Source organism: Esox lucius, chromosome 23 (assembly GCF_011004845.1).
Source record: "Esox lucius isolate fEsoLuc1 chromosome 23, fEsoLuc1.pri, whole genome shotgun sequence".
Classification (NCBI taxonomy): domain Eukaryota; kingdom Metazoa; phylum Chordata; class Actinopteri; order Esociformes; family Esocidae; genus Esox; species Esox lucius.
This window is the reverse complement of record NC_047591.1, coordinates 9,898,333-9,924,146: the sequence shown is the minus strand read 5'-3', so window position 1 is coordinate 9,924,146 and position 25,814 is coordinate 9,898,333. Positions and strand designations below refer to the sequence as shown.

General features: G+C 44.7%; 2 protein-coding genes across 3 annotated transcripts in view; one reads left to right on the top strand and one right to left on the bottom strand.

Annotated features, from left to right (window-relative positions):
* Positions 1-16,010, top strand: part of cdk17 (cyclin-dependent kinase 17) — a 35,824-nt gene extending 19,814 nt beyond the window's left edge. Inside the window, exons 2-16 of one of the 2 annotated variants that reach the window (XM_010866445.5) lie at positions 3,423-3,567; positions 4,855-5,019; positions 6,577-6,710; positions 10,722-10,847; positions 11,051-11,107; positions 11,217-11,331; positions 11,426-11,520; positions 11,653-11,715; positions 11,821-12,065; positions 12,439-12,536; positions 12,692-12,797; positions 13,248-13,290; positions 13,451-13,541; positions 13,661-13,738; positions 14,208-16,010. In XM_010866445.5, coding sequence (XP_010864747.1) covers positions 3,441-3,567; positions 4,855-5,019; positions 6,577-6,710; positions 10,722-10,847; positions 11,051-11,107; positions 11,217-11,331; positions 11,426-11,520; positions 11,653-11,715; positions 11,821-12,065; positions 12,439-12,536; positions 12,692-12,797; positions 13,248-13,290; positions 13,451-13,541; positions 13,661-13,738; positions 14,208-14,245 — 1,581 coding nt within the window. In that variant the 5' untranslated portion in view covers positions 3,423-3,440 and the 3' untranslated portion in view covers positions 14,246-16,010. The other variant, XM_020042839.3, reaches the window with a different exon arrangement.
* Positions 16,011-16,162: 152 nt separating this feature from the next.
* On the bottom strand, positions 16,163-25,220 carry elk3 (ETS transcription factor ELK3). The gene is made up of 5 exons (XM_010866448.5): positions 24,863-25,220; positions 21,744-21,952; positions 20,773-21,543; positions 19,493-19,615; positions 16,163-17,001 (listed from the first exon to the last, which is right to left on the bottom strand). The coding sequence occupies exons 2-5, from the start codon at positions 21,948-21,950 to the stop codon at positions 16,906-16,908; spliced, it is 1,197 nt and encodes a 398-aa protein (XP_010864750.1). The 5' UTR covers positions 21,951-21,952; positions 24,863-25,220; the 3' UTR covers positions 16,163-16,905.
* Between the last annotated feature and the right edge of the window lie 594 nt (positions 25,221-25,814).

The following is a 25,814-nucleotide window of genomic DNA, read 5'->3' as shown; positions in this document are numbered from 1 at the left end:
ATTAGACGGAATCTAATTTAAATAATGAATTTGCATTTTATTGCATGACATAAGTATTTGATCACCTACCAACCAGTAAGAATTGCGGCTCTCACAGACCTGTTAGTTTTTCTTTAAGAAGCCCTCCTGTTCTCCACTCATTACCTGTATTAACTGCACCTGTTTGAACTTGTTACCTGTATAAAAGACACCTGTCCACACACCTGTCAAACAGACTCCAACATCTCCACAATGGAAAAGACCAGAGAGCTGTGTAAGGACATCAGGGATACAATTGTAGACCTGCACAAGGCTGGGATGGGCTACAGGACAATAGGCAAGCAGCTTGGTGTGAAGGCAACAACTGTTGGCGCAATTATTAGAAAATGGAAGAAGTTCAAGATGACGGTCAATCTCCCTCGGTCTGGGGCTCCATGCAAGATCTCACCTCGTGGGGCATCAATGATCATGAGGAAGGTGAGGGATCAGCCCAGAACTACACGGCAGGACCTGGTCAATGACCTGAAGAGAGCTGGGACCACAGTCTCAAAGAATACCACTTGTAACACACTATGCCGTCATGGATTAAAATCCTGCAGCGCACGCAAGGTCCCCCTGCTCAAGCCAGCGCATGTCCAGGCCCGTCTGAAATTTGCCAATGACCATCTGGATGATCCAGAGGAGGAATGGGAGAAGGTCATGTGGTCTGATGAGACAAAAATATAGCTTTTTGGTCTAAACTCCACTCACTGTGTTTGGAGGAAGAAGAAGGATGAGTATAACCCCAAGAACACCATCCCAACTGTGAAGCATGGAGGTGGAAACATCATTCTTTGGGGATGCTTTTCTTCAAAGGGGACAGGACGACTGCACCATATTGAGGGGAGGATGGATGGGGCCGTGTATTGCGAGATTTTGGCCAATAATCTTCCCTCAGTAAGAGCATTGAAGATGGGTCGTGGCTGGGTCTTCCAGCATGACAACAACCCAAAACACACAGCCAGGGCAATTAAGGAGTGGCTCTGTAAGAAGCATCTCAAGGTCCTGGAGTGGCCTAGCCAGTGTGCTGCAGTGTGTGCAAACACAGTCAAGAACTACAGGAAACGTATGATCTCTGTAATTGCTAACAAAGGTTTCTGTACCAAATATTAAGTTCTGCTTTTCTGATGTATCAAATACTTATGTCATGCAATAAAATGCAAATTAGTTACTTAAAAATCATACAATGTGATTTTCTGGATTTTTGTTTTAAATTCTGTCACACACAGTTGAAGAGTACCTATGATAAAAATGACAGACACCTACATGCTTTGTAAGTGGGAAAACCTGCAAAATCGGCAGTGTGTCAAATACTTGTTCTCCCCACTGTGTGTGTGTGTGTGTGTGTGTGTGTAGAACTTTACCCTCGTGTTTTTTTTTGTTCTCCTCTGCCTGTCCAGGACTAGTAGACGTTTTATTGGATTTAAGTGCATCCAGCCTACAGTTTCAGCTTAGCTCTTTTCTTAATCCCCCAAACACATTGGGTCCACAATGCTTCTAGCATACAGAGCATATCGTTCCCTCTCAGTGTTGCCAGATGGGGAAGTTTCCCGCAAAATTGGGCTGTTTTTAATGACAGTGTGCAGGCAAAAATGGAATTCGGCAGATCGATTTACAGATCGGGTTGTATAGCTTCAGGTGTTTTTTTTATTATTATTTTTTGAGTCTGTGTGTGATTGTGCGGTTTACAGTCAATCAAATCTGGACACCCGAAAAAATTTTCAACAGAGCATCAAAACTCTGTTTATTAGAAGAGTTCACACACAAAATATGAAATCAGTCATCAAGCTTTACTGTGTAATAAATCACAGTTAATATTGTTGTGTATTTTCATTGTTATACCATGTTTTTGTTCATTTGACGTGCATTAAAAACTAATCAGAGCTTCAGGCCTATATATTATTATTTTTTCCCTCCTTCCTTGCCTTGACGCCACATAATTAATCCCCCTCTCTCAGCTTCAGCTATAGGATATTTTGCTATGCTACTTGCGCTCATCCAGTGCCTTCACGTTCAAATATTTATTTTGTTGACTCAAATACAGCTCCGGAAAATGTTTTGACCACTGCACCTTTTTCTTTCCTTTCTGAAAAAGTTGAAAAGGAAAGTTTTGAGTGAGGAACAGAAGGGTTAAAATTAAGAGACCATTACAAATTGAGCGCTTCTGTTATTCACTCAAAACTTTCCTTTTCAACTTTTTCAGAAAGGAAAGAAAAAGGTGCAGTGGTCTCTTAATTCTTCCCGGAGCTGTATGTTGATTGTATATTTTTACACTGTATATTGCATAACATTTTTTGTTTAGGACAGCAGCCTACATTCCTTAATAATATCGTCTTTTCACCCGTCATCTTTGTCTGTCTTGTGAACTTTATTGTAAAAAAAGGCAATCACAGGGGGGACAGTTAAATTTTATGTAATTGTCTCATCCTAACTAGATTTTTGCCCCTGGATTCAACTAGACATCATCTGAAACATTAACAAATGTTATGTGGATTGGATGTAGTTTATGCGTTAAGTTTTATTTAAATATTTTGACATGCTTGGGTGTAAAAGAGAACTAGGTTCCGCTTGTTTTTCCCAACGTTTCTCATCTCCCCAATGTCAGGAACACTAAGGTCCTGTATGCAAGGTTGCCAGGTTATTACCAGTAAACCATGGAATCTGTGCAAACACTATCTTCTATACAACCATATCTGTAAATCGACCTGCCCAAGCCCATTAAAAATAGCCCAGTTGTGGGGGAAACCCACCCATTTGGCAACACTGCCAATAAAAATTTGCTACAGGATATCGATGGAAGGCTATTTAACATATGAGCTATTTACCCTGATGACACAGAGGCGGTGTGAGATTTTGGGAAGGGGGCCGTCTTTGAATTTTAAATGCAGGAAAATCCCTGCTGAGCTTTTCTCAATAACGCTCTAAAAGATTATGGATTGCGCTATTCATTCTGCGGTTGTGGTCATATCTGGGCAACCAGTATTATACCGGGCCACAGGACTGAAAAAAAACATCGCACAATGTCCGTATCCAGCTGTACACATCTCAATCAAACAATTAATCAACTTTAATTTATAAAGGCCTTTTTACATCAGCAATTTTAACAAAATGCTTTTACAGATCCCCAGCCTGAAACCCTGAATAGCAAGCAAGAAGAGTTAATGCACAGTGGTGAAGAAACACTCCCTAGTAGGGTCCAAACATAGGAAGAAACCTAGAGAGAAACCAGACTGAGGTTTCTGTACCAAATGAATATTATAAGACTATAGCACCTTTTGGGTCATGTGCATGTTTTCAACATCTTTGGAAGATGACATGCCACTTCCAACACTGAATGTTCTTGTTATTCAGCTTTTTGTGTATAATTCAAGTGGTGACCTTTCCCCTCTGTCCTGCTGGCCCAGGCTGCCCCAAGGAGTTTGATGGAGAAGATGAAGAGGCTAAAGCGGCGTCTGTCCCTGACACTGCGCTCCAGTCATACCATTGACGAGTCTCTGTCAGAACTGGCTGAACAGATGACCATTGAGGACGGCAGTAATAAGGACAATGGTTAGTGTGTGTTCCTGTGGGGTCCAGAATTGAGCTGTGTTAGCTTAACATTGTAATGTATTAAGCCACACCTAAAATAATTTCCCAGTATGCATCGTTAATGAAAGATACATGGTTATTGAATGCACTTAATACACTACATATCCCACAAGGCCTTTTCTTTTTTTTAAGTATTGTTTGCAAAAAAATACCACATGTTTGGATTTCTTTAGAATTTTTTTTGTGTTTGATCTTTGTGTAGCTAAGATACATTCATCAGTCAATTTACATGCAAAAAAAGATTATAGAATATAAAAAATAACAACCTGCAGTAGAACACGTTAGGAACATTTTCATTTTAAACTAATGTTAGGTCAAATATTTCTAAGTTTTGCATTATCAGTCCACACCTTACCTCACCATAGTCAAACCTACATGACTACCTCAGCTGAGCTCTTAGTGTGTCTTGTGTCTGTGGTGTTTTTATGTACAGAGCGCACCCTCCCCAGCTCCGTGCCAGTGATAAGTAACTGATAATGTTCTGAAGTGAGCCTTGGCTGAACACCAGGAGGCGTTGTGATGTTTAATGTGCTCTTCAGCCAACTGGATGCTTTTTTTACCATCTGAGTGATTGAATTTTACATCTAAAGAGTGTAATGAGCTAGTGTACAGAAGGACAGAGGGATGCTGCCAGAAGTCAAGGAGAGAGACAGGAGGAAATGGAGGGAAAAGAACACGGGGAACAAAAGCAAAGGAGAGCGAGTGAAAGACAGATGGAGACATTGAGATGGTGAACTGTTAGGGGAGAGATGATGAGGGAGGAAGGGATTGCCTTAGATGAACGTGGGGCGGCGGTGTTAAAGATTGTGTCCTCGAGGGTTGCTGTTTAAGCCCTTATGTAACAACTGATCGAGCCTGGTGGGACAAATTATCTACTGGGACACATACAATCAGACCAGCAGGTGAGGGACAGCAGGTGATTCTGACAGGGTTTGTGTTAAAGACATCACACAGATAGGTCAAACGCCCCCACATAAACACACCAATGTTATTTCTTCTGTTGAAGTATAAAGCTGAAATCCTGTGACCTACTTTCGGTTGCATAAGTGCTGGTCCTTCTCCTCTTTGATATAGAACATACTGTGCTGTAACAAACCAATGAGCCCTCTCAGTTCATTCTGACTGAATAAAGACCTACATACGGCTTACTTCCTTGAAGGGTTCATTCCCGGGTTGTGTTGTGATGAATCTGACTGATGCGTGACAGAAATGCGAACAAATTGATTGATGTTTTGTTTCTCCTCGCAGAGCCGATCGTACGTAACGGGCGCCCGCCCTCCTCCCACAGCATGCACTCGTTCCTGCACCAGTACACGGGTTCCTTCAAGAAGCCTCCGCTACGCAGGCCACACAGCGTCATTGGGGGCAGCTTGGGATCTTTTATGGCCTTCCCAAGCAACGGGAGCCGCCTTGGTGAGACAGATATATATGCGCACGCACACTCTCACACACACACACACACACACACACACACACACACACACACACAGTAGGAGCACAGCTATTAGCAAAAGCGACCTCCTTCATGGCCATGCCACCTGGTTAACGCACAGCTACTGGGGTGAGTTGTCACGGAGACAGGGCGCGCACGTGCCTGTGCACCAGGAAGTAGCTGAGAGAGAGCAGATGGCGATCCGGGGACAAACAGGAAGTGTGTCATGGCTCCGGAGAGTTCTGTCTCAACGTGGTAATTATGTGACTTCGTCATCATACCGGATGTTCACTCGTGCAGCTCTTTAACTCTGTCCCTCCTCTCCTCAAAATTTCTGTTAATTTGTAAACTTTTCACATTCTTTGCTGTGTGTTTCTGTGGGTGTTTAACACAAAGCTGGATGTTACTTTGTGAGTCATATATGATTAATACATTTGCCTACTTAGGTGATTCATTCATGGGCTTGCTCACGTCTGAGGACGAGTGTCCGCAATGCATGTTCTCTGTGCCATCGCCATGGCGATAGTTGTTCCTGTCTGTCTCTGGTCTCCGTAGTGAGGCTATTATGGTCTGCGGTCACCAGCATCTCCTCAAGGTTGAAGATATTGGGAGGAACAGGCTCAGCTGAGCAAGACCACCTGGGTCAGGACGGAACCAGATTAGAACACACTGTTCAGCTTAGAGAACAATGGAACCACAGTGGTGTGGGGGGGAATGGCGTACCCTTGGTAGGTCGACAGGTGACCAGAGAAGAATTAAGACCGAGGAAGAAGGGAGAGACAGGGAAGGACAAAGGTGTGAGGGAGGGAGGGATGGAGTGAGAGAGAGAGGAAAGGAAGGAGAGAGGTGTAGATGACAGTAGTGCTGTGTGTTGACAGGCTGTTAAGTTGGAAGTGTTGACGCGCTGATGACAGCGAGAATCTGCCAGTGCACTCTGATACAGCTACTCATTAACTGTGTGTGTGTGTGTGTGTGTGTGTTTAGTATGTTTGTGTATCTGTGTCCTTATTACTGTGCACTCTAAATAGCTCCTACACACACACCAGACTAAAGGCTGCAGTTTGAGTTTAATGACCCCGGAGGAAGCCGAGCTGATCTAAGTGTTTCATCTTTGGCCTGAGGGTTGAGAGGAGGGTTTGAGGGGGAGGACGGCAGAGCCCTTGGCAGTAGAACTGTAGACTACTTTATAACTGACCTCAAACCAGTCTCCCGGAGCATTCAGTGTCAGACCGTCAAAATCCCTTTCAGGCCAAATCACAACCTGCTTGAACAAAGCAACACTCAAACACGAGGAATCAACTACCCAACAAACTGTATGCTATTAAGATATAACTAATGTCTTAGTGAAAAATATCACATTAAAGGAACTACCAGACAACATGCAAACCCTCGAACACCAAAATGTCTGTCCTTGATGTTAACCTAAACCAAATGATTCAAATTAGCCATTCGTAAGCTCTTTAACATTGACCTTAGCTCTTGTGTCTTCCACTATGAGTTTTTTTTTTTTTTAAACCTTCCTCCCTCTTTCCCTCCAGACATCGTCCATGAGAACCTGAAGATGGGTTCGGACGGGGAGAGTGACCAGGCGTCGGGGACGTCATCCGACGAGGTGCAGTCCCCCACTGGAGTGTGCCTGAGGAACAGGGTGCAGCGACGCATCTCTATGGAGGTACGCCCCACGCGCCCACACCCTCCCCTCTGTGATGGAGTACTACCCAGCCCCCCCTCCATCAGCCCTGGTGTCTGGGGTTGGTCACCCCCCCTCCCCTTGGTATGAGAGGGGTGATAAGCAGGGGAACTCGGTCACTACATGAATCATGGTTCCCAAAGGCCAGATAGGAGAGTGGAGAGAGAGGAAAGAGGGAATGGAGTATTTGAGTCTAGCGGGTTAGGGAGGCATATAGATGGAGGTAGTGGGCTAAAGAAAAGAGGATGGAGGGATGGAGAAAGAGGAGGAGGGATGGATGGCTGTCAGGGTGGGAAGCATATCAGCAGATCCAGGCTACTAATAATGAGGACCGGGGCTATGTGTGGACACTGATCTCAGGACGCCTGTCGTTTGGTAGATGGCCAAACGTTTCTATGAAAAACAGTTTCAATGTAGCTGCCATGCGCGCCTGGTTAGTGAGATCACATTTAGACAAACAAGTGCACCTACAGACCTACTGCTGGCCAATCAGATAGCCCAGTTTATCGTGTCTGAGCGGCGTCTTCGACTAGAGCTCAAGGCAGAGTTAGGAAAGGGAGATTTTTCAACGTTTTAAATGACGACTACATCGAATACAGCCTGTTTTTAGGAGTAAATCCTTGTTTAAAGTGTCAGTCTGGAGTTTGCATTTTTACTGATGAATGAATGATATGTTCGTTTATTGATTCTTGAAGAACATGACTTATGAATGCCTTTTGAGCATTGTTTAAACATTGTTACCCAATTGAAATCCAAGATTTCCTCCACAAAAACAAGCAACTCTGCAGCCTCAAAAAATTGGCTTAGACTATAATTTGGATATCATGGTGGTCTGTGCTTGTGTCCACAGCTCTGTCTATGAATTTCTGAGTGGTTGCGTTTATCCAGCCCCATGCCTCCAGCTTTTTACTGAAACAGGGGCGGGGGAAACCCTTTGTTACAGGTTCCACTGCTGATTCCTGTTTTACGTTTTCATTCAGCACTGTCAACACTTTTTATCCAACACTTTTATAAGCCATGAAATGTAAGTCCTCCCACCACTGCTGGGCCAAGGAATGAATAGAAAAGCACATTGATAGAGTTGCTCTGTGGTTTCTGTTCATTTTTCAGTCCAGAACATTTTACTTTCGTTTTTATTTCTAACAGTGTCATGAATTTATGCGTTAGGCAGAAATAATGTGGTGCAATTTAAGTTTTGCAATGAGCACAAATGACATCCCCTTTTTGGTCAGTATCACATCATATGGTTGGAAAGCAGTGGGATGGGAAGACCGACTCTCCTCTGCTCTGACTCCAGTGACACCATCAGTCCAGTAAAATAGAAAAACAATTAATGTCAGTGAGAAATTAGTTTTTTCCCCAGGTCTGCCTTAGGACATGGAACTGTGAATGTCTGAAACAGCAATAATTTGCACTCATACTGTGAACTCTTAGTGTTTTGACAGTAATAATTTTTCTTTTTCTTTGCATTATCGAACTTAAAATTATACAATGACTTATGGGACCTTAATAAATGGGGAATATGTATAAAATGTGCTTCTATTAAGTGGTCAGTGTGATCTGGATGAAAATTGGCTAAATTTAAAGCTGACAGTTGGCATTTGAAACCTGTAGTCATTCAATAATTTTATATTAAAATAATTTAAATGGGTCACTGTCCAAATACTTTTGTTTGCTATAGTGGGATGCCTTCTGAGCTTTAATTAAAAGGGCAAACATGGTAACCAATTTTAATTGTCAAGAGTCATGAATTAGACCTAATAATGTGTTAATAAACAGTTCTGAAACCTACGGAAGAGTTTTCCATGCAAGTAGTTGATTTAATGCAATGCATTCATTACATCTGACTGACTGGTGCAGAGGCTGCCAGTGTGAAAACATTGTCATCTTTCATCACGGTCAGCGGAATTCCAGGACACTGTTACACTTATTCTGAGGGGTTTTATTCACCAGACCCTTATCTGTGAACGTAAGAAGAAGCATCTTCAATCAGTCTAACAGTAGGAGCAACAACCTATTGTTTCTCCTGATAGCATTGTCATACATTTTGTCTGTTGTATAGAATTTTAGTATGAACATTTAATTTCAAAAGGCTCTGACCACGACTGCCGGTCTGACTGACTGACAATGTTGTCATGCCACAGTAATGTGTGATACTTGACCTCTGACGGCTGAGATTCCAAACGATCCCCCACCACATAGCTGGGAAAGTCAACATTGTTGAGTGCAGCCTTGGACTGGGATTTTGTTGCTTCTTCCGAGTGATGTAGAATACACAACTACACGACTCAGATGGTCATAAAACAATTGGCCCAAAAAAACAGATTTTGGGGTATCTTTTATAGTATCGTCAATCTTCAAACATTTAAAGCAATGTAAAAATGAACCGACAGGACTGATTTAATGGTTAGTCTGTCCTCCCAGGTGGCACTGCTGTCTAAGGCACTCTTTTGTGGCACCAAGTTGACCACCACTGTGCACATTCATACATGGACTGTGAGGCTTGCTAAGCAGTTAGTGTAAATCCCGGGGAAGTGAGTTTTTGCAATGACAAATTTGTTGGGGCGTTTTGCAATGACACAGAGCTGTAGAGGATGAAATTGTGGAGAGAAAAACACTAGAAATGGACTTCCTCAAGCAAACCAGTTTCAGTCATTGTCAACCAAAGTGAGTAGCACTGTCACCTTGGTCCTTTGACTACAGGGTGGTTTTCCATTTCTTCCTCCCAGTGTTGTTCTTGTTCTTTTCCGGATGTGAGTTGAGAATTATATTAACTGTCCCTTGGACTCTTAGAACTTAACAGCTGTGGTATTTGAGACCTTATACCACGGCTATGACGTCACATCACTTTTTATTTCTCTGATTGCTTTTGTAACAACTTTATGGGAGCAATAAGGCATTTCAGGAGTTGATGTATTGCCAAAATAGTACGCTAAGTGCTGTGTCCAGGCACTCTGTGATAAGTCGGACCTAAGAACAGCTCTTAGCTAGGGTATATGGGCCATATAACACACTCCATTTTGCCTTATTGCTTACTTACACTATGGTGTTGGGATTATATTATTTTGTGCTGTTAGCTTGGTTACTGTAGAATTATTGGTTGTAAATAAGGCTCAGTCTGGTGACATTCTGCCACCTGGTGGTGAGTCTGTAGAAGTGGAAACCATACTTTACCTTTTATATCAGTATTATTACGGACACGCACGCACATCACACACGCACATCACACACGCACACAAACCCACGTACTTCACAGACACACATGAATTGACCTATTTCTCCTCGATGCCAAGTGTTTGTGTAGTTAGCCTGAGGAAAAGCCTGAGAGCTGCTTCAGGTGATTATCACACAGATCTGAATAAACACACGCACGCAATCTTAGTTACTTAATCCAATCAGGTTAACACAAACACTCATGTCAGTACATATCCTTCTGTCATTGTATTTCTTGTGGTGCAGTGTGTTTGTGTTTTGGGAAGGCTGTGAGAAAATGCTGGTTCATATCTATTTAGAGAACCTGCTCTGTTGGATTTCTATTGGGGCGAGTTCACAAGCATGCAGCATAGTGGATGGGTTGCCATGGATGGTTTGTGTTAGGAATGTTTAGCAAACGCTTATTGTTTGTTTGTTTGTTTTTTTGTTTGTGTGTTTCTCTCAGCGTGTAGCTGTCATGTCCTGTGTGTGTGTGTGTTTTCCGCGTAGGTGTGTCTTTTATGTGCATCGGCGTTGCCAGGTTTTTGTATTTCACGCTGGGTAACGTTTGTTGAAATGTGGATTTTTTTTGTAGAAGCGTGTGACACTTGAAAAGCCTCTCTTCTCTCTTTCTCGGGTTGAGAATGGCCCAGAGGAGACGAGAAAGTAATTTCCGGAACAAAGCGCGTGGGTGTATTCACGGAGCCTTCTGCTCTCAATATGTCTAATGTGCACAGACACATTGCATAAGACGGATGCTAAAGTGTGTGTGTGTGTGTGTGTGTGTGTGTGTGTGTGTAGGACCTGAACAAACGTCTTTCCCTGCCTGCTGACATCCGTATTCCCGACGGCTACTTGGAGAAGCTGCAGCTCAGCAGCCCCACCTTTGACCAGCCCCTCAGCCGTCGCTCCCGTCGTGCCTCCCTGGTATGTCTTAGTAAGGGACAGTGGTTGAAGGAACATTACCCCGCAGCGTTCAGCCACCGCCCTCTTTTCCCACTGTCTCCGTGGCAACCACCATGCCAGGTTGATACGGACTGACTCTGTAGTCTTGTGTAGCGTATGAAAGCATCCGTTAACACACACGGATCGTGAAAGCTGATCTCTCTTCTTTTATTTCGGTTCACCAGTCAGAGATTGGTTTTGGGAAGCTGGAGACCTACATCAAACTGGATAAACTGGGAGAGGTTAGAGAATGCACATTAACTCCTTTGAACGGCCAAAGCAAGTTTTTTCACAAGTTGTTCCTAAATGTGATTTAGCTTGGACTCAACTATCTGGTCCGTGCTACTGTAGGGGACCTACGCTACAGTGTTCAAGGGACGCAGTAAACTGACGGACAACCTGGTGGCACTGAAGGAGATCAGGCTGGAGCACGAGGAGGGAGCGCCATGCACCGCCATCAGAGAAGGTGCGGTTGTACTCCCGTCAACCACACCCCGGTCTTTTCTCTCGCGTCGTTACCCCCGTCACCCCCTCACCCCCCTCTTTTCATCTCTGTCCAGTGTCGTTGTTGAAGGACCTGAAACACGCCAACATCGTGACCTTGCATGACATCGTCCACACAGACAAGAGCCTCACGTTGGTCTTTGAGTACCTGGTGAGAATCAACTGCTGCTGCACTCCGGCTGTTGTAGTTTAATGTCTACCTCCACTATCTGAGAAATGTGTGATCCCAATTGGGGGGGTTGTGCGAAGTACTTCCTCCTCTCTGACCTCATTTCCTGTGCAGGATAAGGACCTGAAGCAGTACATGGATGACTGTGGGAACATCATGAGCATGCACAATGTCAAGGTGAGTATAAGGCTGGCCAATGGCCCAGCGTTCACCGTCCGGCTCGTGACTTCAGACAAAAGCTCTTCACCGTTAACGTTGCACGCGTTGTTTGCGGGCTTCCAGATCTTCCTCTTCCAGATCTTGCGGGGACTGGCGTACTGCCACAAGCGGAAGGTCCTCCACAGGGACCTGAAGCCTCAGAACCTGCTCATCAATGAGAGGGGGGAACTCAAACTGGCCGACTTTGGTCTGGCGCGGGCTAAGTCTGTACCCACTAAGACGTACTCCAACGAGGTGGTAACTCTGTGGTACCGGCCACCTGACGTCCTACTGGGCTCTTCAGAGTACTCTACACAGATTGACATGTGGTGAGAACACAACGTGCCGACACCCTGTGTGGCCACAGTCATTACAGTTAATTAACTGCACTAACGGCCTTTAGAACGGCCTGTAGACTTTAGAACGGCCTGTAGACTTTAGAACGGCCTGTAGACTTTAGAACGGCCTGTAGACTTTAGAACGGCCTGTGGACTTTAGAACGGCCTGTAGACTTTAGAACGGCCTCTTGACTTAACTAAATGTCATAATCTTGGCTGGGGATTTTAGGGTTAGGTGAAGGAGTGTGGTGTCCCACTTTTGTAATTTCAGACAGGGAAGATGTGTGTTCGTGCGTGCCCTCAAGCTGTGCGAACAATGTGTGTGCTTGTATGTAATGCTCCATCTCTCTCCGTCTGTGTGTAGGGGTGTAGGCTGTATTTTCTATGAGATGGCTGCAGGTCGGCCCCTGTTTCCTGGCTCAACCGTTGAGGACGAACTCCACCTCATATTCAGACTGCTGGGTGAGTAGTATACTCTGACTAACCGCTCACCTAGCACCACCTACTGTCTGCTACAGAGACCAACACACAACCACAAAAGTTCCCTGATAACCTGGAGGGTGATGCCATGGTAGTGACAGAGACATTATGTAAGTGTTAATCTCTTGTTTCTTCAGGCACGCCGTCAGAGGCCAACTGGCCTGGGATCTTAAGCATCGATGAATTCAAGTCCTACAACTTCCCCAAATACAAACCTCAGCCCTTCATCAACCATGCACCTAGGTAGCGCGCGCGTGTGTTTGTGTTTGTGTTGGTGTGTGTGTGTGTATCTTTGTGTTGGTGTGTGTGTGTGTGTGTTGGTGTGTGTGTGTGTGTGTGTGTGTGTGTGTGTGTGTGTGTGTGTGTGTGTGTGTGTGTGTGTATCTTTGTGTTGGTGTTTGTCGATTAGTCTGTTTATTACAATCATTAGGGGTTAGGTTTATGTTAAGGGTATGGTTATAAAATATAAAATATTTTTATAAAATATTTTTAAGAACAATCAACTTTGATGTCCCATTCAGATAACTAGGTTAGATGTGTATGTCGTCAATGCATGGGGGCAGGAAATCCTTTGGAACTTTAGCGAGGCGATTCTTCACTTCCTTCCTCTTCTGAGCCACCAAGTTCCCATTAGTCACCACCCATTGGACAGTAAACCCTGTGATCCTTGACCTCTCTCTCTTCCCCTCCCAGGTTGGACACAGAAGGCATTGAATTGTTGTTGTCTTTTCTAAAAGTGAGTTTCTATGTCCATTGACTTCCCCACACGTACTGTAATCCACTATGTTCTGATTCAAACCACCATGAAGCAGTGCTGATAACCAACAACACTAAAGTTACTGCTGCCCTCCTGCTTTTGTTGTGATGTGTTAACTGTTGGTCTCCCTCTTGCCTAGTATGAGTCCAAGAAGAGGATCTCAGCAGATGAAGCTATGAAGCAGGCCTATTTCAAAAGCCTGGGGGCGCGAGTGCACAGCATGCCTGAGAGTGAGTCTACCTGAGAACGAGCGAACCTCGTATTCTGGATGGCTTTGAGATACACTCATACATGAACACAATCTCTCTTTGTTTCTCGGTCTCTCCATCTTTATTTCCACCTCTCTCAGGTATTTCTATATTTACTCTGAAGGATGTTCAACTGCAGAGAGACCCAGGCTATCGGAACTCCTCACACCTAGAGTCAGGTGTGTCTCACACACACATTTTCAATATAAATCTGAAGAATCAATTTAGAAGTTCACCTCACCTCCCAATTTGATCATGACAGGAAATCCAGTGGTGGGAGATGGTGGAGCAGGATGAAATGTACCCAGTAGCCTTCAAATGTTCTTGGAAATGAAACAATCAGTGTCAATTCCCAAAACTGGAATGTTTACTGAACAGAGCGCAGAGTTTCTTTAAAGACTTTTGTAGACCCTTTCCCAAGTTTACAAAAACTGAATTATTTACTAAGAGTACATAGGTGAGCTTAATTATTGGATGATCAATACACCAGCTTTACTTAATCAATCTCTGCTTGCTCCTGCTGGAAACAATGCCAATTTATTGATCTTGTGTTATCTTACCAGCATCGTTGGAGTACACAAAAACGTGCGCGCACACACACACCCCTCTTTGCTGATGATTCAATCTCTATTTCTCTCCCTCCATTAGGCAACAGCAAGAACAGAAGACAGAGTATGCTCTTCTAGGCCGAGGGCGGAGCTCATTCCTGTTGCTATAGTAACTGACTCTCGCTTGAGATGAGGCTGAACGGGAAATACCCTTCCCTTCCTCCCCCCTCTCGCATGAGCCCCTCATCCCTGGACCAACCCCCTTCAGCCCCCCCCACCCCACCCACCCCCCCAGCCCCAGAGAGCCAATGTGTCTGAGTCGATTGCGGAGGGAGAGATGAACCGCGTTTATTTATTTGAAGATATGGAGGGGGCTAGGGGATGTATTTTGCTGCTAAACTACTACTGTCTGTATTTAACACGCCGTTTGTGTATATGATGATGTGAACTCGGACGTCCTGCACAGTCGACCAGTCGCTAAAGTTCCAATGGTTATCGTAATGAAATATGAATTCCACTGTTGATGTTGGTTATCATAGCTGTTACCTTTGCTGTTGTTGTGCTTGTTGTCGTGTTCGGAGACCGAATGCCTTTCCAAGTTCTTTTCCCTCGCATACTTTCTCGAGCTTCCTCCTATCTTGGTGTATGGCTGAAGTGACAGCGGACTTGTCCGGACAGGGACAGAGCTGCCGGACAGGGTCCTCAGCTGGAATTCTTTCCTCTGGACCGGAGCAATTTCCAGCCACCCTCTCATCCTTCTAGAACATTCCAAAACATTTCAGGGGCCAGTTAGAGGTCAGTGAGGCTTTAGAAATGGGGGTCATAAGGCACACAGGGTCCACCTGTTGTAGAGCACAACGGCCCACTGAGCCTCTTAGCAAAAGCTGTGCCTGGTTCTGTCCACACACCTAATGGACCACAGCACCAGAGGGAGTCTGCATTTCGGAGGAATTCTTTTACCTCCCCAGAACATTTCCGGTCCCCTTCCGTTGTCATGACAACAGGAAAGTGAGGATTAGGAGGAAAGAACAACTGGAGTGCCACAGGAAGTCACGTGACCGCCCACAGGAACCCCTCCCTCGCACTCTCGCTTTTTCTTTCTCTCCATCCCTCTCTCCTTTCTCTCTCCCACCCCAGCATGTTCTGGACTTTAGCTTTTGTAAGCAAGTTCTTTATCTTCTTGCCTTTTGGAGGTCTACAATACCAGTTGTTTTTGTGCATCATTAATAGCTAAGCCCTTTGTAGTACTCCGAACACCTCTCTACTCTATAGCTGGCCATGGGAGTGGAGTGTAACAAAGATTTCAGGGCGCTCCTATGATGACGGGTGTTTAAAATGGCTGACTTGATTTGACAGTATTATTAAGAGTGTTTTTTTTTCTCTTTGACTTTTGGTCTCTGACCTCTCCTTGTGAAACCAGTGTCGCTCTGGCATGTCAGGGGCAACAGCTTTGCCTCACAGGAGAACAAACCGATTTGTTGTTCCACAGTCTGCATTGGACCACTCAACTCTCTTCTTTCCAGCATTTGTACACATGATGATGTTGGTGAAAAAATTGAATTTCAAATTGAAATTGAAAATAGATTTAACAAGCCACTGTGTTGTTCTCAACCGACAGTGATGTATATTAATATTGTAATACTGTACTTTTTCAAGTTTGAGAATGACCTGAGGGTGTGTGGGAGGCGTGTGTGGCGTGTGCATGCATGCGCGTGTGCGAATGTGTGTTTGTGCGTGTGTGTGCGCCTGACGCATGGAACTCCTGCTGTGGTGTAAACTCAACCTCTCTTGAACCCTGACCTGTACGGTCAGTTGGAGGTGGACAGTTGGTGACTGTAACTATTTTTACTGGAACTATTTATTTGTCATAACCATCAAAGTAAATTTAGTCTGTTTGATAAAATGTGTCCTTGTCTTTATTGTTGTTTGGCTGGTGAAAAGTTGAAACGTGCGCATAAACACACAAGTTGTGTAGCATTCAATGCTTCATGTTTATTCAAAACCTTGTGTAAGACATTTTTACTTGACTCCCAATAAAAAAGCAAATCATGAGAATACATTTGTATCAATTCCTTTATAAAAACAACCAAAAGCTATTAAAAAATAATATTTGTTCAATAATGAACTGGAATTTCGTCTATAAAAAAAAAGGTTTCAAGCTTGAAAATACATTTCCATAACTCTTCCATTTGAAAAAGGCCCAGCCGGTACAAGGTAATAAAGCACGCTGCATAGAATACAGTATAATACAATACAAATCCATAGAAAAACACTTAGCCAGAACAATACCACCAGGTTCACAGCCTCAAAATGACAAAATAAAGTATACAAACATTTATAAAGCTTTATAACCATGCCCTTTTATAATGCATAACCATAAGCCAAGCTTTTGATTAAGCGCTGAGAAGGTAGAATCCACAGAAAAACATTCTGATGGATGGCAATCTAAAGTGGATAAATATGGGGAAGCATCATTTTTTTTTTTTTTTGCCAAGAACGGTGAGATGAGACGAACTAAACATACAGATGTCCAAAACAATCTATTTCCAATAAACCCCTCAAAAAATGCATCTTCAAGTCAATGATGATGACGCTGACACAGTCCAAGGCTAATCCAGTAGATATGCAGCAGTGCCCTCTGATTTTTGCTGGTTTGACCTGATTTGGCCTTGTTGTAGAGTCCTGCTGGGTTAGGGTCCAGGATTTCAACTGGGACTATTCGGCCAAGCCTAGTTCAGCCTGTTTTGGTCCAGTCGGGGGTAGGGTCCGTGAGGGTATGGTACTGTTCCCCAGGAGGATCAAGACTTGTGTGGGCTAGGGGAAAGCAGCAGAGGGGAGGTGGTATCCAGGCTGGACAAGGGAACTGGGATAGGCCCATTGAGCAGTGTGGGGAACTAATGACCGGGAAGACAAACAGAGAGAAAGCCCGGTGAGATTAATGTTTCATGATATACCATACAATAATAATAATGACTAGAAAAGGACATTTGTGAAAGTAAATGTGTGCTTGGTAGTCTGGGAGTACAGTTCTGAAATGTTGCAACCTAGTAAAAGAAGTAACGGTGATGGTAATGTTTGTAATAGGGTTCATTTTGTTTTTGGGATGTTATAGTGGGTTATAGGGAACAATAGTAAATATGCTAACTACTTTGGTTTGTCATGAAGTCAGATCAATGGATTTGTGAATTAACTGGTAACTGTTGGTGAATTTCAAGAATGTGTAATCAAACCTTTTTAATATCTAACAATGGGCTAACATGTAAATGATAACACGACAAGTTCGGGCATGCCTTTCGATGTCCAAATAACAGGCTCTTACCTTATCAGAAGATGGACCTACACTCTTCTACTCTAGAATTGATTTGGGAAACGGTAAAACAAGCACACTTTCACTGACAAGATATGGTTGCAGAGTTAAATGAACTATCTGCATTCCATTTGAGCTGGTATGCTAAAGTCTTCATGTATACCAGCAACTTTAGTTTACGCTAACTAGCTTGTTGGTGGGCGAGTGCAGGACCGTTTTAATGCATACGCGTACCAGAGCTGCATGCCATTGGTTAAATATAAATACAGTTTTCAATATAGGTATTTTCACCAAAAGTCTGAAGCTCCTGCTCAATTGTGTCCAACTGACCGTAGACAACATAATTTTCAGTTTACTTAATTAAATTAGGGGCCCTGGAAATGGTGATTCGCTAATGCTCACTCAAGGTTTAACTTAGTGCACACCTAATATAGTCAATAATATACTTTCTCACAGATGATAACTTGTGTTGACAACTTGTCAGTTGATTTCATTCCCTAAATGATGCAAGACAGGGCTTTGTATTGCTTGGTAGGCCTGGAGAGGACTGTATTCCTTTGCTGCCTGTTGGGTTGTGGCATGGGTGTGACTTCTGGTTGCTCATACTGTTGCGTTGTGTCTTTCCATCCAACTTATCCCTCTTTTAGGACTACAGACTGTGTCTTTCTAAAGTGGACTGAGCCTGTAAGTGCTATATGCTACAATATTTAAACTCTCAACATGTTGGGTTCAGAAAATTCACAGTTCATAAAGTCGGAACGGTATACAAAAAAAAACGTCATACATAAAACCTATTTCGAACCGGTGTGCTGGTTGAAAAGTTTGAATAGCATTTTTTCTGGGGCGTTTTGACACTTTGAGACGGTATTAAAATGACAGAGGGGATACAGATAAGGCAGCAGACACAGATGTGTTGGGGGATTGGAGAGGGAAGGTGCGGTGGGGATAGGATGGTTTCAGCTATACCACCGGCCCTGCACCGAACAGCGTTTCTAGTATTATTGGTGAAACTGGTTAACCCGTTTCCCTCATTAAGGTCTTGGGCTGTTGAAATGCCGTGGGATTTATTCAAAATGTTGCTTTAGTAGTAGTATCAACCTGTTTTATTTAAGCACCTTGCTCATACTTCATCTACACATTTTAGTTGTTTTAGTGCTTAGAACTTTTCACTGTTTTGGCCCAACAGGTGGCAGCGAAAGAAGCAGAATAAGTAAGAACAATTTCTAAAGTTTTAGCAAGCACCGCCAACTAAATTGTCCCACTAAAACAATTCATGCTCAGGATTTAATTACATGGACAACCATACGGACTTGGTATAAAATAACAACGCTTACACAAGGACTGAGGTAAAGTGCATGTCTCTCTTGAATCTAGTTTTAAAGTGTTACTTCTAGTACTAGTATTGATAGTAATGATAGCATTCTTTATAAAGTACTCATGCCTTGACTTTCAGTAACTGGTGGGAAGCTAAAAACTGTGTTTAAGAATTCCTTAAAATGGTGGCAGAGGTATTGTAACGCCCGTCCCTCCTGACGATGGGAGGAGAGGTACTTCCTGTTGTGAGAGGGCTGATGGGAGTGGGTGGGGCTACTGACCCCCTCCACTCACCCCCCGAAATGAGCAGGAAGCTGCCCCCCCCTTCCACACCAGAAAGGAAACATCTGTGGCTTATTTTGAAACCCATGCACACAGTGAAACACACACACATACTTAAGCACAATCACAGTAAACCACTCATACACACAGAAATAAATAGCAGAGGTGTCATGTGACTGCTGTTGAGAAAGAGAGGCTGTTTGGGGGAATCTTCTGTCTTAGCTCCATACACCCAAACTGAGTCAACATTCACTATCCCTTCTTTTTATAGCAGTTCAAGCAGAGCTCGTTCCCTACCACATTAGGACGGTCGCAAAAACGAAACCCTCCTCCTTTTTTAAATACTTTCTGCCCCCCCGAAACAACGTTCCGCTCAATCACTTGCGTCCTTCATCAATTCACACTAAATGTCCCCCCTGCTCTCTCCATCTCTCTATATTCTCTTCTGAACATATTGTGCGCACGTGTGTGTGCAGGTTTACCTGGAAGAGGGGCCCATGGCCCTGAAGGCGAGCGGGGCTCAGGGGTCCTACAGGACTCAAACTGCTCCAGAAATGGATACTGGACAGGAGGGGACTGGGGGTGAGGATGAGACCTGATGGAGTCTGGTGGGAGAAGACAGACTTTAAGAAGGGACTGAGAGAGATGTATACTCTGTCAATGTTCCGTTTGGTGTTTTGGTCTGTAGTGATCTGTAACAAATGATCTAGCTATCAACACACACTGCTGTAATTTCTCCTTGCAGGTTACGGAGTCCCGCTACGCTAGCTCGTTTCGTTTAGGAAGGGAGAGGGGGTTTTATTAATTACATTTAGTGTACACACTTATCCAGAGCCGCAATCCCTGTGTTCATTTTGAGATAGCTAGGTGACACGGCAACATATAACAATCGCATGGTAAGTACATTTTCCTTCAACGTGTTTATCGGCAGTGTGTGTGTCTGTGTAAATGGGGTGGGAGCTCAGAAGGGGCGTCGTTGAGAGTTATTTAAGATTCTACAAAGAGGTAAGGTTTCAGATGTACTGGAACTCCACTAGTCTCACTTCAGGGGGAAGCTGTGGAGGGGTGGGGGGGAGTGAGTTCAAGGCAAAGTTGGGGGAACTCTCTTGAGGTCAAAGAACTTGGAACATTAGGTTCCGGCTGAGAACCTACACATCTCCTCCCTTTCGCCCCTTGTCCCTGACTTCATTTATCTGTTTATAGGGGTGGTTATGTTTATGTGGGTTAGGAATGATATATGCAATTTTAATGTGTTGTTTTGTATTGGCACATTTCTCTCTTCGCAGTGTTTTACGACAGCCGCTACATCACGCCGGCGATTCAGGAGCTTTAGGAACATATGGCTTCACTTACAGACCTCCCAATCCTCCCCTCTGTGTCCCTCCCCTCCCTTCTTCTCACTTTCTCTTCAGCTTACCTCCCCCCTTCATCTCCCCTCCTTCATAGTCTCACTCCCCAACTGCTCCCTCTTTTCCGCTCACCTCTTTGACTCATTCCCTCATTTCCTCCCTCCCTTTCTGCTCCTCAGTAACTTTCTCCATTGAACCTCCATCCCTCCCTCTCCTCTCACTACCCTGGCTTTTCCACAGTAAGGACAGGCAGTTCCAGAGAGACTCAGGACGGCCCCGTATTTTCTCCTAACCTAGTTACACACATCCGCACTCAGACCCGAGAGTGGCTGCATTCGTGATCAAGGCCAAGCGGGGGGAAGTCTGACTTTGTGTTTGCTTGTGTGTGTTTGTGGTGTGCGTTTGTTGCTGACCTGTGCTGTAAAGAAAGCTGGGGTTAATGACCCTGAGGGCAGTGCTGGGCTGTTGAGGGCGATGGAGCCGATGTCATTGGCTGTCAGGAGCAGAGAGGGGGATGAAATCTCCAGGCCTTTAGGCTTCCTGGTTTTGGGCGGGACACTACTTGTTAAGCCCCTCTTCTCTGGCGTGGGTGTGGCTAGGCCACGGTCTCTGTGGCCAGATGAGAGATTGAGGGGCTGAGCACTCTGCTCTGATTCATCAGTCTCAGGGGTGGGGCTCCCTGCTCTCCAGAACGCATGGGCGGGGCTTTGTGATGGGGAGGAGGAGCAGGACGAAGAGTGGGCAGGCCTTGGGGAGGGTTTGGATAAATAGTAGCCCTCGTTGGAGGAAGGGGGCAGGGATGAAGGCAGAGACACCACCGGCAGTGTCCCGCCCTTAAGGCCACGGTTCTGAACAAACCGAATCACTGTGCCGCTGTCGTCATGGTGATCGTGTCTGGGCTCCATCTTGATTGGCCGGTGTAGGTCAGGGGAGCGAAGATCTTGGGGGTGCTGGAGGGAGCTAACGGTGAAGGAGGAGTAGAGGCCTGAGTGGAGGTACTCGTTCCTTCCCGGGGGGCCTCCTCGTACCCCATCCTCATCCCCCTCCTCCTCTGAAAGGGCCCCGCTGACCTCATCGCAACCCCGCACCCCCATCTCCACTGTCGCCGGGTCCATTTTCAGGATCTCAGGGAAGGACACAAACTTGTACACAAACTTCTGGCCAATCACCTTCTTGATGATGTTCTAGAGGAGGTAGACGAGGAAGGAGTTAAACGCACCACGGTTGTTACAAGACGCCGTGTCAACCTGATGTGGCGGCACAGACAACCTGCGACTACCACCATGCAGGGTCAGCGCACATATTATTAATGTGTAGCGTGTCGGGGTGTGGTCATTGGTGCTTGGTTTGTTGTGGGTTAAATGCTGTATGTAGGGCGTTGTACCTTGTCATAGTAGTATCGCAGGGCTCTGCTCAGCTTGTCGTAGTTCATGTTGGTTTTATTCTTCCTGAGGCCCCACAGCTTGGCCACCTCTTCTGACTTGAGCAGTTTGAACTCGCCGTCATTGGATGTCCAGCAGATCAGGTGCTTTTGGCTTTGGTCCAACAACAGCTGCAGCAGGAACTGCCACAACGTGATAGCACTCTCCATGGCTGGAGGTAGAGGGCGCGGCATTGGGGGGGGGTGGGGGGGGGGGTAGAGAGAGTCGTCGTCAGCGACTGGCACGCACATTCTACACGTCAAGTATACCAAGCAAAAACCTTACCCGTGTTCTGCCCTCAACCAAGGAGCATGTCCCGCATCATCAAAGCAGAGGCAGAAACACTGAAAACACCAATCACTGTGCCTGACGCATGGATCAAAGGCATTGTGCTACTCCTACACACACACACGCACGCACTAAGATGTGGATAAATATTGAAAAGAACAAGTGCTGGGCTATTTTGACCCAGCCACTTTGTGTTTCAATGTAATCCTTAGGTGGGGGCTATTCCACTCTGGTCCTGGAGGGACAAAACACTGCTGGTTTTTATTCTCTCGTGCTAATCAGGGACTCATTCAGATATGAGACATCAGTTGTGTACATTTCACTACCAGTTAGAAACAGAATGACAATTATTCTTGCAGGTGGCTAAAAAGAACTAACTTAAACCACACCCCTTCTAATCTACGCAACGAGTCTCCTAATCTAATCCGCTGGATCATATCTCATTAACCCACCATTAATAACCTAACCTTGCTGTTTTTAAAGGAAACAATTCGCCGGGCCAAAGGCACTGCTGTTTTCATCCACAGGTGACCTAATGTCTGCAACCCAGCATATTTAGAATATACGGTCTGAATGCCAGCACCAGTGCCAAACCATGATTTATTTAAGCATCTATATCTATGGGCCCAAGTAACAACCAGTGACATCATACATCTCCTTAACACAATATGTTAAAGCCCTTACTGCAAATGTAACAAGACACACAAGTGTCTATGTAAAACACGCACTGGAGAGCTTGGCTTGCTGCATAAACATCAGATGAACACGGGTCAACACAATCGCTCTTCCTCTGTAAGGGCTGTCTGGCTGCTTCAGAACCTCAGAGCAGTGAGTGGATGTTATCCACTCTGGGCTATATGCCACTGCGCTCCGCTGTGATGTGCTTGGTTACAATGTTACATTATAGGACAAAATAGGAGTACTGTGCTTCAGTCATAGCTCAGGGACATGGCACAGCCGACTATGGCCAGACAGGGGTGGAACGACGGATGTTTCTGTGGTGATAAAAGAGGATGTGGTCAGTGCCCCTTTGCCAAGTCGAACCACAGCCCAACGACACTATTTACCTAGACTTTACTCACTGTCCACTCGTCCCTCTGTCTGCATGTCTCCCTCAGACTCTACAGACAACCTATGCACATCACTCTCACACACATCCAAACACACACACACACACAACACCACACCCAAATTCCCCAGCCTCAAACTGGTGTGCTCTGAATTCTGCTTTCCCTACTCCACTCCTCGTACCCCCTCTGTCTCGGCTTCATTAGGTGTTGTCCTGTGTGTGCAGTGCGTGTTTGTGTGTAGTAGGTTTGTATGGTGTGTGTTTGTGTGTGTGACTGATGAAAAACCATAAAGCTGTCTAAATGAGGACTTCCTTTCATTCTGCTGCAGGGCGTCTTCCCGGGGAAAAGGCCAGCACCAACTCAAAGGTAGGAATTCCTGTCACAGGGAACCATCGGAAACCCAGGGACCTCACGGATGGGACAAATGGAGGGTTTCCTACTCGCCTCGCTCTGATACGGCAGAACACAAGCCTGCGTGTGCACACACAACACCAATTCCTTTTTTTCCAACAACATATGCAGAATGCATTGCACACATGTATTCTGGTTCCTCCCCTAGGATATGCGTTGGCATGATATAGTCTACAACAGATGTCTCTCTTCTGTGTTTCAAGGTGACATGGGTTAACAATAGAAATAGAGCTACCTGCAACGCAGGGTTGCCTGATAAACACAGGATTGGTAAAAAAAAATAAAAATACAAATGAATGTCACAGAACACACACAAAGAAAGCATTCACCTTCTGGTAAGGATTTGTTTTTGTTGACATCGAGGAATCTTTTCTGGTATCTTATAATTGGGTTATGACAGAGCCAGAAATGACGCTCTACGCAGGCCCCTCCATGTTGGATCGCCGTTATGAGTTGTGTGTGCACGTGTGTACATTACTTAGCTATGACTAAATGCGCTCTCTGCTAGCGCCATGCCAATGGAAAATTTGCTATAAACTGCGAGCGTCTCGTGCGCTAAGCGCTCCTTTCGTAAGGACGCACGAACTACAGGGATGTCCTGACATCATAGACTAATGGCTCTAGTCTGCTTCGTCCCAAACTGTGTATACCATGTAAAGTATATTAAAAGTATGGGTTATCACTGGTGAAACGTCATGCTTGGTTCTGCTCTTAGCCGTCGGTGTTGCAAAGCCTGGAATACTCAAACGGTTCTTTGTTTGCTCCAATGACTCATTTTCAAGATGTTGTCTGCTGCCAGTTTCAATCCGGAAGCGCATGGCAATTAGTCTGCAGAGTCCAGACAAACCAGAAAGTCTACTAGGATTTTAAAGGGACAGTGGTTTTCACACCATCGGGTACTTTGGATTTAATAATTCAGCACAATAAACTGCGCATTAATATCAGACTAGAGTACGATGAACGACAACATGAGTTTGATGTCCAATAAGTAAACAATGAGAAGCCCAATGTTAACAAACATCAAAACGAAACTATATTGATATAGTATAGCATAGCTCACTTGTAGGTTTAGAAGGGAACACATAGCTCACATTTAACGGAAATGCATGCATGTTTGCCAAGATAGCTAAACAGTGAGTATCCTCTAGTATCCTCTGTTGTCCCCAACGTTTCAAGTTCATTGTGATGACTGAGTTGTATCATATTTCCCAACGATATTTTTCTGGTGCAAAGTTCACTTCTGAGCCATGGTCACTCACATTCAATTATTATCCTCTGTTATAAAGTACATATCAATAGCATAGAGAACATACCCTAGTGTTTGACGTCTTCTTTCCCGTCGTATACGTTTTAAATAGAATTCCGTATAATGCGCTGGTTTTCCATGCTGATGCCGTCTAGGCTGCGGCGCTCGAGACTGTAAGGAGATCTGGATTTTTTTTTACTTCTTCAGAGCAGGAAGTCGGAGCGCGCAGACAGAGAGCCGGCTCACTTCCTCTCGCGCATTATTCCCCAGGCGCTCGGCCGTCTGTGTAAATACGCTTTTCCTCCTAAGCACTGGCATACACACACACACGGAACGAACACAGAGTAATATTGTAATTCTGACTTTCAGTGTGGGTCCAACTGACGTCACTTTCTTCCTGCACAGCACCAGGAGTTAGTAGTGTTCCTTCCTCCACAAACACACAAACACGCTCGCTCGAGCACACGCACATGCACATGCACAGACACGTGCATGCGCAGAGGCGCAACGAAAACTTGCTGTCTGTGTGTGTGTGCGTGTTTTAGAGAGAGAGAGAGAGACAAAGATCTCACCAACAACTTTATGGAAATGGTTGTATATAAGGACCACAACACATCCCTCAACTAAGATCAACTGTAGTAGATCTTTTTATTTATTATTTATTATTATTATTACTAAAAACAATTATTCCAAATTTTGTTATGTCTAATTGGCATTTATAGCGGAGCTTCATCAGTCCACCATAGCCTTTGCCCCGGGAATTGAGAATATTCTACAGTAACAACAAGCAACATTAAGTTTGCAGGTGCCCAACATGCCACAAGAAGTGGCTAGAGCACAGCCCTGTCCAACACCTATCTTTACATCATCCTCTGGCGGACCATAATTTGAAATCTAGGCCACAATATTGAATATTGAACATATTTCTGTTTCTGATTATTACAGGCTGGCAGGATTGGTTTTTGCTTTCCCTTGACTCCAAGATAGGCCAAGTTCACTGTCCAAGATTGGCGCACATC